At 47.2% G+C, this 15,872-nt stretch overlaps 1 protein-coding gene across 9 annotated transcripts in view; it reads left to right on the top strand.

Annotated features, from left to right (window-relative positions):
* The window catches only part of LOC143029611 (uncharacterized), a 212,481-nt gene that overhangs the window by 148,432 nt on the left and 48,177 nt on the right, over positions 1-15,872 (top strand). For 4 of the 9 annotated variants that reach the window (XM_076192341.1, XM_076192345.1, XM_076192343.1 and 1 more), the window contains exon 1: positions 930-2,203. The exons of 2 other annotated variants lie outside the window; for them this stretch is intronic. In XM_076192341.1, coding sequence (XP_076048456.1) covers positions 1,501-2,203 — 703 coding nt within the window. In that variant the 5' untranslated portion in view covers positions 930-1,500. Of the gene's footprint in view, positions 1-928; positions 2,204-15,872 lie in introns of those variants that run through there. 3 more of the 9 variants (XM_076192344.1, XM_076192342.1, XM_076192346.1) reach the window with 2 other exon arrangements.

Raw genomic sequence — 15,872 nt, 5'->3', positions numbered from 1 at the left:
TGGTTGAGAACTACAAAGTGGCCTGCGCGCACGTGTGTGTGTGTGTGTGCGTCTGCGCGTGTGTGCGTATGGGCAGGACATCTTCAGCTGATCTATGTGTGGGTCGAAAACCATCACTTGATCTACGTGTGGGTCGAAAACCATCACTTGATCTACGTGTGGGTCGAAAACCATCACTTGATCTACGTGTGGGTTGGGATCCTCCAAGTGATTTGTGCGTAGGTTGTGGGGAACCCTCACGTGGTCTGTGTGTGGGTTCAGGTGGGAATGTAGGTTGTCCTCTTACCCTCTTTAGACGATGGCGAGAGTCGATGGAAGCTCAGATAGGCGAGGACGAGGAAGAAGGAGTAATTAGCGAAGCAAGGAGCAGCACCATGGCTGGGGAGTAAGAGGAGGAGAGGGAGTGGGAGTGGGAGTAGGGGTAGAGGCAAAAGCGGCGGCAGCAGCAGCAGCAGCAGCACTGGTGTGGAGGTGGAGAAGAAAGGCTGGAGACGCCGTGCTGGCAGGAGAGGCTATGGTCCCCACATCGGGGTCGGGGCAGCCCCCCGAGGGACGCGCCACGGACCAATGAGCAGCCAGCGAGGCATGCGAGGGCCAATCCGGACCGTGACGTGGGCGGGGTAGGGTCAGCTTAGGTCACGACCCGACCCCGCTCGCTCGCTCGCTCGCCGCCACCACCACCTCAAGCGCCGCCACCCTCGCCCCGGGCCGCCTGCCTGCCCCTCCGCCGCCGCCGCCGCCACCATCACCATCCAGTGCTGCCCTGCCCCGCGCGCCGCCAGGCCACAGACGATTTGCGGGTGTGTGCTGACCAACGTTGCGCGCTTGGTGTGCTCCGTGGAAAAGGAGAGTGTGTGCCCATGCGTGCCGAGGGACGGTGTGTGAGGTACTGGTGGTGCTGGCGTAAGTGTCTACAGTGCTGCAGGGCCTAGGACTTTTGTGTGTGCGTGTTTGTAGGCGGTATCCCCGAAGCCTGCGCGAGTCATAACCCCTTCCCTCGCTTCGAGTTGAGCCTGGTGGGCCTCCGCCGACAGTGAGTGTGTGCGTGCGTGTGTGTGCGTGCGTGTATGATTTGCCTGCAGGCGAGGAGGACTCGTAGGACGTCGGTCTTGATAGTGTCTTGTGCGACTTCGCTTCTGTCTAGCGAGACGTCGAGCAAAAGGTTGGCGGTTCGCCCCTTATCTCCCTGTTTGGCCTTATTTGTCGGGTGAGACTCAGATAGCAAGGCTGCAGTCCAGGCTTCTCGCTCGCTCCGGACGCCGTCCGCCCGCCTATCCCAGTTTAACATAGTTTTCCCCCGGGGCCGTTGGGCAAGGACTTATGCAGAAGTTTCGTCTTGTGTTTGCGTTTCACGAGGACGCTGTGTTCAGGGAAATTGTGAATACGTTACCAACTGTGTGTTCAACGAAGGAACCGTAGACGCTGTATTGAAGTTCAACGTTTCAGACGCCGCTTCGAAACCTCCGAACGAGTCACGCAGAAAGAGAGAGGAAGAAGAAAATGGGTTCTTCGTGTTTGATCAAGGACTGCAGGGTCAAGAAGACCCGGGCCGGAGCCTCTTTCCATCGCTTGCCGTGGCGCCGTCCGGGGCTCGGCAGAGCCCTCGAGGGCGTCTTTGGCCACAACAACGTCCGGGACCTGAGCCGCTGGTCTCGCATCTGCTCCCTCCACATTGCGCAGCTGGTTCCTGCGGCACAGCAGCATCCGGACATCCGCGACCTCATCGACTACTACGCTTGGAGCTCCCGGAGCTACAAGAAACTCATCGAGCTGTCGTCTTCGTCGAGTGGCCTTGTCTCCTCCTCGGGCGGCAAGCTGGGGCGAGATGACGCCGCCAAGGCCGACGCCGCCGGGGCCGCCGACGTCTCCATCTCCACCATAACGGAGACGTCCTCCTTGGAGAACTTCCTCAAGGGCAACTTGCTCTTCCTTCAAGCCAAACAGATCCTGAAGGAGAAGGAGGGCGCCGACCGGGGATCTTCCCTTTCCCTTGAGACGCATCACGAGCCATCTCCTCCCCCTCCTCCGCCACCTTTGGGCGTCAGCGACGGTGACGTGCCCTTGGGGTCAACCAGGGACCCTGAAGAGGTCATGCTAGGTGGGTTGGGGGAGGCGAACTCGGATCAAGTGAGCACACATCTGTTGCTGCAAATCCTGACTAAAGGTGTGCAGAACCTCGGCGACACCACTGCCGCGCCCAAGGGTAGGTAGTAGACCCGGTTGAGGGGGAGGGGAGTGGGAGCGGAGGGAGGAGGCTTTCGGGAGGGGGTGGAGGAGGGAAGAGGGAGTGGGAGGCTGGTGTGGCAGGCTGGTTAAAGGGACAAGTGTGTGTGTGTGGAGAGACGGGTGAGGAGGTCACTGGGTTACCTGCTTCGTCTGGTCGTGGTGTTGGTTTGAAGGATGGGGTTGGTGGCTTGGTGCTCCTTCAGCTCGCTCTCTCGACGCCTCTTGTCCGTCGTCTCTCGCCAAGCCTTTCCCGGGATGCCGAAGTGGTGGTATGCCTTTCACGTAGGACCACCACGAAGTACACTTTTCTTTCTTTCTACCACTCGTATGGTGTCTTGCGCGCCTGTCTGTGCACAGAATACATTCCTGCTGGGTTTTGCGCATGCGGCGTTCACTTTGAACGCTCCAGTTGCTCGTCGGAAGTATGTGAACCAGTTGTGCAAGTTAGTACCTCGTTTGCGGAGAGTTGGGAGTAGAGGTGTGTTGGGTAAGACAACGCCGGGCGAGTGTCGTCTGTCCAGGGGGAGAGTGCGTGTAGGTGTGTGTCCTTGAGGAGAAGGGTAGTGTGTGTGTGTGTGTATGTGTGTGTGTGTGTGTGTGAGATTCGCCATGATCTTGGATCACGTGTTAGACCCGTGATGGACAGCTTGTACCCCCCGGATGAATTTTTAAAGTTTGTGAAGCTTTAAGGCCGTGAACGGGGCTCGAACGCGGACTTAACGCGTGAGAGATCAAGACACTAGCCACTACACCAGTGGCTAGTTTGTGCGTGTATGTTTGTTAATCTGCATTTATTTATGTGCGCGTGCGTGCGTGTGTGTGCGCGTGCGTGCGTGTGTTGTGTGTGTGTGAGTGCGTGCGTGTGCCGATGTGTGTGTGAGTGCGTGCGTGTGCCGATGTGTGTGTGAATGCGTGCATGTGTCGATGTGTGTGTGTGTGAGTGCGTATGTCGATGTGTGTGTGAATGCGTGTGTCGATGTGTGTGTGCGTGCATATCTAGGTATTTATCTAATTGTGAGGTACAGGAGAAGAGGTATGGCCGTTGAATTGGGTTTTCCCTACTATTGGCCAAATTTAATATTGGAATTGTTTATCCTGTTTGACGGCCATTTTTTAATAGCCGTTAAACATTTTGTCTTTTCCAGTTTATATTTCCTTTTTCTTTTACTCTACACTAAGTCTTCTTTCAGTGTTATGAGTACTGTTATATCGCTTTACATCTTTCATACATACATATATATATATATATATATATATATATATATATATGTGTGTGTGTGTGTGTGTGTATTCCTCTCTCCATAAGTTTCCCCTGGATATTTTTTGTATGTTTATGTGCGTGCGCGACATCGAGTAAATATAACCATACCTCAAAGTCACCTAGATACGAGAATATTGCTCGGGAACATTGTACAAAAGCAAGTAGCATTCAACATTTCACAGTTTCTGTTGTCTGACGGGCCACATGCATTTGGTCTGACGAAGAGAGGCGTGCTGCTCCGTGTGGGTTTGGGCCGAGGAGGAGCCTCCTGTGTGGCGAAAGGGGCGTGGGTGTTGGCGGCGCCGTCCGGGGAGGAACCGGTTGCATGAGAGGTCTCCGGGGGAACGCCCGCTCGCTCGCTATCACGGGGTCACCCGACGCCGCCACCGCTCGCTTGATCCATCCTCCTTGTGCGGCGGCGGGGGCGGGGGCGGGTGGTCGTGGGTGGCGTGGCGGTGGTGGTGGTGGGCCGCGAGTAGGTCTCTCTTCTCTCTCTCCTCTTTTCTCTCTCTCTCTCCCCCTCTCCTCTCTCTCCTTCCCTCTCCCTTCTCTCTCTCTCTCCTTCCCTCTCTCTCTCTCTCTCTCTCTCTGGTTTCCTCATTCGATTTTCTACATTATTTAAGTTCAGATCGTCACACTTTTTATAGGAAAACATTAAGCCTTCACGTCTTTCTCGATCCCTGGTGTAACACATTTCTAGAGAGGAGGAGGCGGGGAGGGGACATATATCATATTCATGTGACAAAGTGCACCTGTCACGCGAATGGTAGTGTTGTTTGCCGTCTAGAAAAAAAGTTTTTTTTATATATATTCTGTTACAAATTTGATTGATTTGTTTTATTGAAATAAAAGCGGCAGTTTGGAATTCTCAGTTCCAGAGTGTGTCGTTTCTTTTCGCCCTCCGATAGTGCAAAAAATAAAATAAACAAAATGTGCCAACTGGAAGCTGAAGTCCGCCCAAATTTTGCAATTCAAAGGGGGATTTGAACCTAATAGAACCATGTAGAATGCGTTCCCATTCTGTATATTGGTTTGAATCTTCCTTAACTCAATCGATTCGGGTCAGGCTGAGTTAGTCAATTTGAAGATTAAGAATAACTCGTCTCATCAGCGTAAGTAAAACCACTTTAATTCAAATTAGTTAAGAGGTGGGGAATAGGTGATTTTAGTAGAGGTGGCTTAGGAAACTTGGGATTGAAAATCATTCACACGCTTGGGGTAGAACGATGACTTGCTTATAATCTTTATTGGCATATAATTGAGAACTTCCGGGCTTGGGAGATCGTTCGTCCAGAGCCCTAAGTTCGCCTGGCGCCTTTGGTAAACGATAAAGACTGGGAAAGGTAAAGGGCGTGTGAGGTCATCACACTTTTTTTTTCCGTTGGGAAGATTACAAAAGAAAGATGCACCACTTATTTCCTCTTATCTGTCGAGGAGCATCCGAAAGTTCTTCTCATAAAGAATGAAATCGCCCGTCTTGGTTAACACCAACAGCATCTCGAAAATTGAGGTGAAGGTTTCAGAAGTATTATTAAACTTCTTTGTAACTCTCCCTCCCCCCCCTTCCATAGATCCCAGAAGCCTCTTAGCTGAATAAAATCGTTTGGTTTTAAGTTTTAACACCAGCTGAAAGGGTTAACCTAGGTAGTTAAGCCCGCCGGCCACGGGGGCGGGGAGGGAAGGGGCTATACCGCAGGCCGAGGAAGCCCCCCCCCCCCCATACATTGTGGTGAAGAACAGGGAGGAACAACCGACGTATCGGTTTGGATAGTTGTGAACCACAGCTGCGTTTTTGGCTCCGGTCATGGAAGACTCCACCTCCCCTTCCCCCCCATTCCGGCTGACCTCACCTCAAGTTACTGTATTTTTTTCTTCTTCTTTTTCTTCCTGCGCGTGGGCGCATAGGTCCAACTCCCGTGGGCGGTGAAGATTTTTATTTTTTATTTATTTTTTATCTTTTGGCGGCATTCCCACGTCTGTTCCTCTGAAGGGCGCACGTATCACGAAGTCCCTCTATTGTTTCCATGTGTCTGAAGGGACCTTGGCTAATGTGGGTACTTAACATTTTGAGTGCAGGTTCCCCACGATGCAGTGAAACCTGAGGAGGCTTCTGGAGGGGCGGCTCCGGACGGTTGGTTGCCCTGCTGGGCGCGCACTAAGAGTCCGGGCGGGCCGCCGGAGGCGGTGGTTGGGGCCCTGCGGTCGTCGTGGTCCCCGTGGTGTCACTGGAGTTGGTCGGGGGGGAGGTGGAGGAAGGGGGGGGGTCTGTACGCTGCCAGACACACTTTTACCCCGCGCTCCCTCCACTTCCTGTGAACTTAACTTAGGCCATTTACTCTTTATCTTCTTCGGCCTCCCTGGTCTTCTGCTCCTTTGGGCGCGCCCTCCCTCGTCTTTGTCTTCCCTTGACCTCCTACCTCTGACGCAACCCACCCACCTCTTCCTCCTCCTCCGCCTTATCCCCCATACGCACCCTCCCTCACCAGGTGAAGCAACGACGGCGTTCCCTCCCTCACCCCGTCCCTCCTTTTGGTCTCCACTTTCACGTCGTTCTCCCTTTCCGGTGCGGAGCCCCCGGCCCCGTCACACCCGGATGCCCCCGCGGAACCTCACTCACGCGTACTCACCCACTAAACCCGAGGCCCTCCGCTCCGGAACCCCCCCCCCCCCACCTATCCTCACCACCCACCCACCCCCAATACCCAGTGTGATGATGATGCTAACAGTTAACCAAATCCTTAGTCTCTTCTTTACTGTTTATGGATCTTTTGTGTTGCTTTGCACCGTCGCACACGTCATTTGTTTTGTCTAGCTCCTGCCCCCGAAGGAAAAAAAAAGTTTCGACCATCTCGTCCTTCGTACAAGTACGATAACGTAACTCACAAGCTTTGACCTCACAAGTATCTGGGAATTTTATTCAGATAAGGAACGGTTCTAGTGGGGAAAGATTGAAGCCACCACCCCACACACCCTTCCCTCTCGTTGAGTGAAGGTTGTTGTGTGGCCTGGTGAGAGAGAGAGAGATAGAGAGAGAGAGATCAGCTCCCAATAAGGCTCAGGTTGCTCCACGTGGCACCTCCGCCCAGGCACTCTGTCCCCCTGCTGCGACTCCCATCACCAGGGCCAGCCCCTTGTGTCTGCGGTCTCCTTACACACACGCGCGCACATACACATACACGCGCACACACACACACACACACACACACACACACACACACACACACCGTAGCATGAAGTCCTCTCTCGTGGTTCTTTTTCTTTAATTCTGTCTGTCGGCAGGCTGTTTTATTCACCCCATTGCGATCTCTATAGCGAGAGAGCTTTAACAGTGGTTCTTAACCTTTTTCACTCCATTCCCCTCTTCATGTATTCTCAACATTCGTGTGGCTACACTTCATTTTTTTAACCAAATCCCACCCAGCAAATAAATAAATAAATAAATAAAAGCTATAATAGTAATAATAGAATGTTGATGAGGGAAACCTTTATTACAAAATTGACAATCGTAATTATTATTATTATTATTATTATTATTATTTTTTTTTTTTTTGCCAGGACAGTGTTTGTTATATGCCTCTCATTACATAGAAATATATAATTTGTAACAACATGCCATGGCCACCAGGTCGAGAACCATTGGGTTATGACCTGTTTTGGTAACCCCCACCCTTATCCACGCCGGATGGCACTGCAACTTCTATTGTGGTTGGCACCAGACTAATATCTCTGTGACACCCGTTTCATTTCGTAACACCTTGGTGGCGTGACGCTGTGACATGACTACACCATGCAGACCTTGGTACCCTTTGGTGTGATTCGATGCTCACGTGACGTGACGGGACTGCGTCTTGCGCCACGGCTAGCGGCACCAAGAGCCACGGCCGTGGTTGACCTTTTTCTTGTGCGCGCCGCCAGGCTGACCAGACCCTCTGTGACCCCATGACTTTACCCGGGATGACCCGTTTGCATCCTCCGATGTGACCAACCACCTCCTCTTCCTCCTCCAGGAGTCGTGACCTGAGGGGCAGGACCCTAGAGGCATGACCTGTCTTGAGGAGGAGGAGGGTCGAGGGGTAGGAGGTGGCTGTGAGGTCTTGGCGTGCACACTCGCTTCTGCAGGAGGAGGGGGAGGAGGTGACCTGCGCCTAGGTGACAGGTTGGTTGCCTACTTTCTCGCCAACTATTCTTCTTTGTTCGCCAGTGAGGGCCGAGCTTCCAAGTCACGGATGATATTGAGGGAGAAGGGGTTGTTGAGGCCGGTGGGTGTGGGAGGGGTGGGGGGGGGGACGGCGGCGGTGGTATACCGCAGGGAGGGTGTGTGGAATGACCCAAGGTTGATGAATGTACGATTGCAAAGAGGATAGTGAGAGTGGGTGTGGGGAGAGGGGGTAATGAGTGGGTGATTGTTGGTTGGCTTTATGAGAGTTATTACTATAAAACGCCGGAGAAGGTGGCGGGTTCGTATGGAGGTAATTATACAGTCGTTTATAGTGGTTGGTTGGGGTCTTTGCCTGGTGGGCGTTTCGTTCCGACTTCCAGCCATTTAAACTGTTTGTTTATTAATTTATTTTTATTTGTCTTTTATTTATGTATATATATTTTTCCATGTGTTCTTCAGTCGCAAACACATGACTCGCCCTGCGTAAATGGGCGGGGGGGGGGGTTGAATCCCCAGTGTCAACAAAGGCTTTGCATCCCCCGCCCTTCTATTTGTGTGAGTGTACCTTTAGTAGCCTGGCTCGTGGCACGTTGGGACTCGAGCGAAAGGTCGGAGTCGTGGGGGATGGAAAGGCCAGGACATGGAGGGCGGTGGTGAGGTTGTGGTGGGAAGAGGAGGAGGGAGGGGGTCAAAGCTTGAAAGGTGCAAAGCGTATGGCGTGAACTATGTTAAGGGCACAGCACGAATATGCAGAAAGGACCACAAGGGTTGGTGTGGAAAATTGAGGTTTTGTGTATCCTTTATTTTTATTTCTACATTTTTATTTATGCTGGAGCGGTAGTGTTGCGTTCGATATAAATGTGCGTTGTTGCATTGTGATAAAAATGTTGCATTTCTTTCGTTCACTCATGGAATTTGATGCCCGAAGAACATACATAAACGTTGTGAACTAAGGGTTTCCATAACTAGTATACAAATCTATCGGAAACAATTGAAAGTACATTACCTTAGAACATTCTTGAATATTTGAAGAAACCATTTAAATATTTTACGCGAAAAAATGTACCTCTACTGAATAAAACCATACGACATTATTTAAATAGAATAAGATTTTAAAAATTCTTGGATTTGAGGTTGGTTGTACTCGCTGTTTGCTGGATCCGCCCTTCCCAGGATCTGTAAATTCACGTAGTCCTGGTTTAAAACGACGTCTTGACAATGGACACTGCCACCACAATTAAGGAATTGACTTAACAAATTTATTGCAGAGTGACGGTTACCTTCGTAATCGTTATTATCCTACCTCCGCCATCACTTGTAATCGGAGTTGTCGGTGGGCAGTTTTAAAATTCAGTTATTATGATTGTTTTTATTGTTGCTATTTTTTATATTTTATTATTGTATTACCTTTGTTGTTGTTATTTCACTTTTATTTTATTTATTTTTATCTGTACCTGGTAACAACCAAGCTTACAGCACAATCCTCTTTTCTTGCTGTTGGCAAGTTGTCGGATGCTGTCAATTTGAAACCACTTTCGTTCCTACTGATAGAAGAACATAAGAATAAAGGAGACTGCAAAAGACCATAAGGCATACACTAGGCAGTTCCATGCCCATGACCACATGTCATCCCCGTCCATAAAGTTGGTCTAACCTTTTCTTAAAACAACTGATAGTTTCAGGGTTGACCACTCTATTGGTAAACCAACTCTTGCCTATTTCCTTTTTGAATAAAATTTGTCAAATTTAAATCCATTACTGCGAATCCTGTCCTGTTGTCTTTATATGATGACTTGTTAAGCCTTTGTTCCACTTGAACACCTATCAGATCACTTTGCACTGCGTCTTTCCAGAGAGTGTAAATCAAGGTCTAAATAAACAGGTCAGACCGTTTGAATTATTGTGCGCAGCTTCTGACGTCATTAGGCTGGGTCCGTTTTCTCTTTGTGAAACACTGAAGAAAACTGTGAAACGCCAAGGAAGACAGGAACTAAAATATTTTATATGTTATATATATATTATATATTCATATATATAGACAGGAACTATAATAATTTATATATATATATTTTATATGATATTTGTCAGAATATAACTAATTGCGTGGAGCGGTGCGAGCGAAGGCAACAACATACCCGAACGACGCACCAGCTTCAACTGACAGCTATAGGACCCGCGAACCCCACTTTGAACAGCCAGGTGACGTTCACGGGCCCGCTGCGCCAACTCCCTCGAAATTCGGTCGGAAGTGGTTAGACCTGTTATTCCTTAGATCTTGGTGTAAATTAAGGTACTTAGCCTGTCCTCGTAAGGTAAATTTCTGAGCCCATGTATCATTTTGATCATTCTCCTGTGTACTGATTCTAGTGACCTGATATCCATTCTTTAGGATTTATATTTTATTCTGGTAACCGCCAGGGAAATTTATTCAGTTGAAGGGAAAACTTACGCAGTTAAAGTGGATAGGGGATTCATCAATCTAGATTTTAAAATCAGTAGCTCTGTTGGAATCATCAAAGTACGGGTGGTGCGTGTACTTACGTATGCATACACATGGAGTGAATGTGGAGAAATCCCCACGTATGTCACGGGGAGTAGTCTAGGTACCGGTTCTGCTTTACCCGGTTCTTTTGCAAGGGAACTTGTCCGGTAGGGGGCAAGTCTCCCCGGCAGAACTCGCCCATCCGCTCTTCTCTTGCGCCCGCTGGTGTGCAGAGTCAGGATGTCTGATGATTCTCTTGTTGCCCCACTTTGTGCTTGCCCCTCCGCCTCCTTGTGAGGTGGGTGTCCCCTTTTGCCTCGTTCTACTAATTCGTATTCTTGTTTGCTAAGGCTGTCTCGGCCTTGGGAGCTTTCGTCATGTAATATTTTCACCATGGTTCATGGTTCTTTCACATGTCAGGCAAATGGTGTTTCGTATTTCCTGCGTACCCGCAATGGAGACGAGTTTTTAATATCAATATGGCATACAGCCTACAGCTAGATTTGTGTGTTACCAAGCCTGCTTCCGATGATCGGTCCCCCATGTCTCACCTGAGCAGGTATTCTTGATTTTACTGGCCTTGTTTTTTCGCGGGCCGATGTTACTGTTGGCCCACTTCGTGTCTGGACGGTTGCCGCACTTGGCTGGAGTCGCCACCTCTTCCACCTCCACGGTACCCTCCGCCACCTTCGTCTCTCTTCATTGCCAACGTCATCGTCATCGTCCTCGATAACCGTCGCGTTTTAGGGGTTCATGACGGCTTAGCACGTCACGTGTTTTGTTCTGGTTGACTGCAGAGGATTATTTCGTTCATTTGATACGTGCTCCCTGAGTTAGTGAATTTGTTTGGATATAAATTTCTCTTGCCCGTTAACGAACTTTTTTATTTAAATTTTTGTTGACTAACAAACAAATTATGTTCTGCAAAAATGACGGCTGAGCTCGTAATTAACGTTTTTTACCATCAAGAGGGTGCTATGGACAATAAAATCGACTGATGGTAGCTAGAATAAAAGGGAAAGTGGCAGAACAGGGTCCCACTCGACCAAACCAAACAAAACGAAATTGTTGAATGAAGTTAAGTCTTTGGTGATCCTTAATGGATATATGAATAGAACTTTAAAAAAATAGTTGATTTCAACAAGAATAAAATAAATATATTGTTAAGGGGCTGATGTAATTTGGTGTTCCGTTCAGAATCTGTTTTGATCCACCTCTCCTCTATCTGTTCCATGCCCCTGATGTACACATTTTCCGTGCCAAGGCTATAGATAAGCGATAAAGAGTTCAGTGAAGAACTCCAAGCGTTATTTTCCCTCTTTTATTACGAATAGTGAATTGGACTTTATTTCCCACCCAACGCATCGGAATGCCTTTTGCTAACTTTATTTTTCAATTCTACTCATCAGCTAGTTCATGTAAAACTTTTGCTAGCATGTATTATCTGTAACAGTTGATGGTTGAACGCTACCTTGTTCTCTGGCGAAAGCAAATTTGTGTCATGCTTACGTCAGGGCTTGGATTTTATTTTCTGTTATCAGAGCCCATCAGGCTGATTGCTTCCATCAAACCTTGTCCTTTTCCGGGAGGTCGTTATCATTACATATTCACCAGTAACGATAGCCGCCCACCTTTCAGGGGGCTGATATTGACCGAATAGCATAACACGCTTTTATGTCCGTAATTTTCGAGATGCATCGAACTACGTTGTATCGAAGCACCAATTGGTCCATTTATTTTTGTTTTCTCGTAATCTTATCTCTTTGGTTCATCTGGCTTTGTTTCATGTAACAGTTTAACAGATTGAATTCAAGTAATGAGGGTATTGGAGTTCTGAACCTAATGCATAAATCTCTTGTCAATACCAGTGTGGACACGCCAAATTAGAGCGACATGACGTCACAGGTCTGTCAGTGTGGTACACTCCACAACACTTAATTAATAACATATCGCTTCCTGAAGAAAATGGGAGAAATAAGAAGATACTATAATGATAGAATAGAAATAAACATTTTAATGTATACAGATAATGGTCTCTAACTTTTTCATAATAAAGGATGCGGAAAAAACTAAGCCTGGAAACAAAAACAAATTTATAATGTATAACATGCAAAATCAACCGGAACATATGGAAGGAATAAAAATTGCCAACGAAATAAAAATCCCTCGGAACAATAGTAACCAATAGTAGGAATGTTTTTACAAAACAGAAAAAAATATTATAATAGAAAAGGGATAGAAATTAGCCAACATAACTACTCAACTATTGCAAGAAACTACCACAAAGAAACTATTGGAACAACACTGGAAAATTGTGTACCTACCACTCATTATGTATGGTGTAAACATCCTCAACTTAACGGAAATATAGAAAAGTTACAGTGAATAGTGTCTAGAGGCAAATATTAGGTACCCGAATATGCACAAACATGTTACCCGAGGAAAGAAATGAAGCATCGAGCATGAAAGCAAGAGAGAAGGAAAAATGCTGTACATGAAATAATTGATAGATCATAACGAAGGAAGGCGAATCAAATTACTGCAGGAAGTAATATACCAAACGCAAGAAACAAACCACAGGTGAATAAGGAGCATAGAAAAATACCTTGATTGTGTAGATGAAACATCAAGAGACATGTCAGAGAAGAGGAAAGAGTTAAAAGCAGGAATGAAAGAGTGGAACACAAAGAACCAGAAAATTGAATGAATGAAATGCCGTTTCGAAATATACAGAGGTTACAAATTAAAAGTACATTATGTGAAGAACAAATACGACAGTACATACTCGTCAATACTACCATATAAAACAAGAACCAACAACCTAGAACTAGAAAATAGAAAGTGTTTAAAAAACAAAGTACCAAATGAAAATGTGTGACAAAGAAGAAAATTCAGGCCATTTTATTTTACGATCCACGTTACAACCAGGAGTGCATACATCAAACAATAACGGCCATATCGGGAAGACGACATCACAGCGTTCCTGTTCACAACTCATAAAACACAAAGAAATACTATATAAGATGTGGATGTAAAGAAAAAAACACAAGAAAAATTCTGCAGTCAGACATAAATAAAAACAAGAAGAATCCTAAGGACCTATCGATATAAAGATAACTCATGTACATCTTGTTCTCTGATGGAAACAATAACAACAGGTTACTGTTGGTCCGTACGTAACAAGTGGTAAAACTAACAAACAGCTTTGAAATGTTTGTATTTTGTTAATGAGTATGTTATGGTGGGGACGGATTTTTTTCTGGAAAGTAGCTAGCATCGTCATCCTTACTTGCCAAATGGGATGGCTAAGTTAAGATGGATGCCCCATTAGCTTGGGCACAGCAAAATATCTCTTCAGACCTTGGATTGCCGTTGCATATACCACTAGACCTCGGAAACGGACCTCTAAATCGTTGAAGGTGTGTCCAGAATGTTGATACCCTCGCCACGGTAACGCCCTCTGTATATTTGATTCTGGCTAATACTCATCTATCTTATTTTTCTAAAAGGCTCCATTGTAGATTGCGTATGCGAACAGTTAGTTTGCTCACTTCAAGTGACGTCACTGTAACAGAAGTGTTGGCTTTGCTTCACCGAATGTTTGTTGACATTTGTTTGACGTTTATTAGTTTTACAGTTTAGTTATTCTACTCTCAGTTTGGTCTGTGCAACACCGTTATGTACACAATGTATTTAAGGGGGATGTGTGCGTGTGTGTAGAGGTATCAGGATACCTTGATAGTTGTTGGAGTAGTAGCATTCGGCTCGGCTATCAGTCAAGGGATAATTATAATATTTGATTGGACCTGGATGATGTAGATTTATTGTCAGTAAGCTTCGTTACTCATGTTCTTCAAAGAGCAGAAGTGAAAAAGGACTGATCGAATAGGATAGTGTTTACGTGATTTGAACACGGAAACAATTGAGTGAGGAAAGAGTAGAAGTGGGGAATGGGAAGTCGGATAGGATAAGAGTGTTTATGTGGTTAGGACACTTGGGGAAATTAATGAGGAAAGACAAGCAAAGTCTGGAAAACAAAAGTGGATGAAACGAGTTTGAGAGGAAAGCCGTGAATGATAATGAAAGGAGCATTGGAAACACGTGTCATGTAACTAGCACGGAGAGTACCAAAGATAGTGAATGGATGACGCAGCACGAAGGGATGCTCTCATCTGCTTCATAATCTATTTTGAGTGGATGAGGTGGGTCGCCATACGGGGAAGTGGTGAGGTTAAACTAGCTCCGGCTCTTGGTCCCCTCCGCTGTTGAAGAGCTTTGCCTCGCTGCATTTTTTTTTATTTTTTTTTACCTCTCCACAGAGGTGCTGATGTTTATGATGCGAGTGTCTTCTTTGACTCGGCCACTCACATATAAAGAAAAATGCCTTTGGGACGCAGACACGCATGCACTCTCACACACACACACCACCGGTCCGACGGTGGAATGATACCGCTCTCGACAGTTAATCCAGCGGTCCGAGTTCGATTTCTGCCCATTGCTAAAGCAATTTCAGCATCGCTCCAATGCGAGCCGACGCTCCAACTCTCGTGGGCAGAGTTGTGTGTGTGTGTGTGTGTGTGTGTGTGTAGTCAAAGCATTATCCATAGATCGAGCAGTATGAGGTCTCATTCGGGAGCCGTCGATCATGAGTCCAACGTGTGATCCAAGACCAAGATGCGTGTGCATCTCAGGCACACGCACTACAGGGGGGAATGGGATAGGTATTTTGTCGACTATGATAGCTTTGCCAGAGTTTATAGGAACTCGTGATAGTATGGAGACGTGACCTCCGCAAGGAAAACATGCAGGGTGCTGATCGTTTCCTGTGTGATGGAAACGCCGGCTTCTATGTGAGCAGCCAACCGGCGTGTCCTGTCAGTTTGACCGGGCGCACCCATCCAAACCCAGGGTTCCCGAAACACGTACATACGCACGCACGCATGTACTTCCGTTCACTTCACCCCCCTCCCCCCCCTCTCCGCCTCCTTCCTCGTCCCCTTTTGACCTACACAGGATCGGCCAGTATGCTGCACACCCGCCACTCCCTACCGTACACCCACGCGCCCCCAAGACACAGTCACCTGGCTTCTATTTCGCCCATCCCAGTTCTGACCTTTATATCATTTCCATACTTACGGATTTTCTCGCTTTCAAATTCCAGTTCTGAGAAAGTCCTTGAACTATTTTATGTTCCCTAAGAAACAAATTATTACTGTAGTCCAGTGTAGACGCACCAAACATGCAGACAGCCTGGCCTGTAGAGTTCCGTCGCCTGAGCGCTCCAACCGTCTTCCTTACCCAGGGGTTTGCTAGTTCGATTCAACCGCCACCAACCCTCCCGCTCCCCACACACCCCTCCTAACCCAGCATTTCCCAACATGGGGTACATTCCCCCTTGGGGAAATTCAGGATTCCGGGAGGGGGGAGGGGGGCATGACGAAAGAAAATTAATATTATTTTAATGTTATTACTTAAGGTACCAAGGAAATAAAGTGTCTTATTTGTGGTATTGAAGCACAAACTTTTGTCTTTTTGTTATTTCTTTCCTTGTCCATATGAAGGGCCTTTTTTGCCTGCTTTGTTGAAGGTCGTTGATAGTGTAACGCAGTTTAGTTTACAAGTAAAAATTAACGTATGGGTTGTGCACGCGCGCAATGGACGTGCCGTAAACAATGATTTGCATATTAATGTATTGCTCCAGTATTCAGCGGTGAACCTAAATTTTTGAATGATAGTAAGCAGGC

The sequence above is a fragment of the Oratosquilla oratoria genome, chromosome 11 (genome assembly GCF_046742065.1).
Source record: "Oratosquilla oratoria isolate Oo_2021 chromosome 11, ASM4674206v1, whole genome shotgun sequence".
In the NCBI taxonomy this organism is placed as follows: domain Eukaryota; kingdom Metazoa; phylum Arthropoda; class Malacostraca; order Stomatopoda; family Squillidae; genus Oratosquilla; species Oratosquilla oratoria.
The sequence above is the reverse complement of the archived record's forward strand: the minus strand, read 5'-3'. Positions and strand labels throughout refer to the sequence as shown.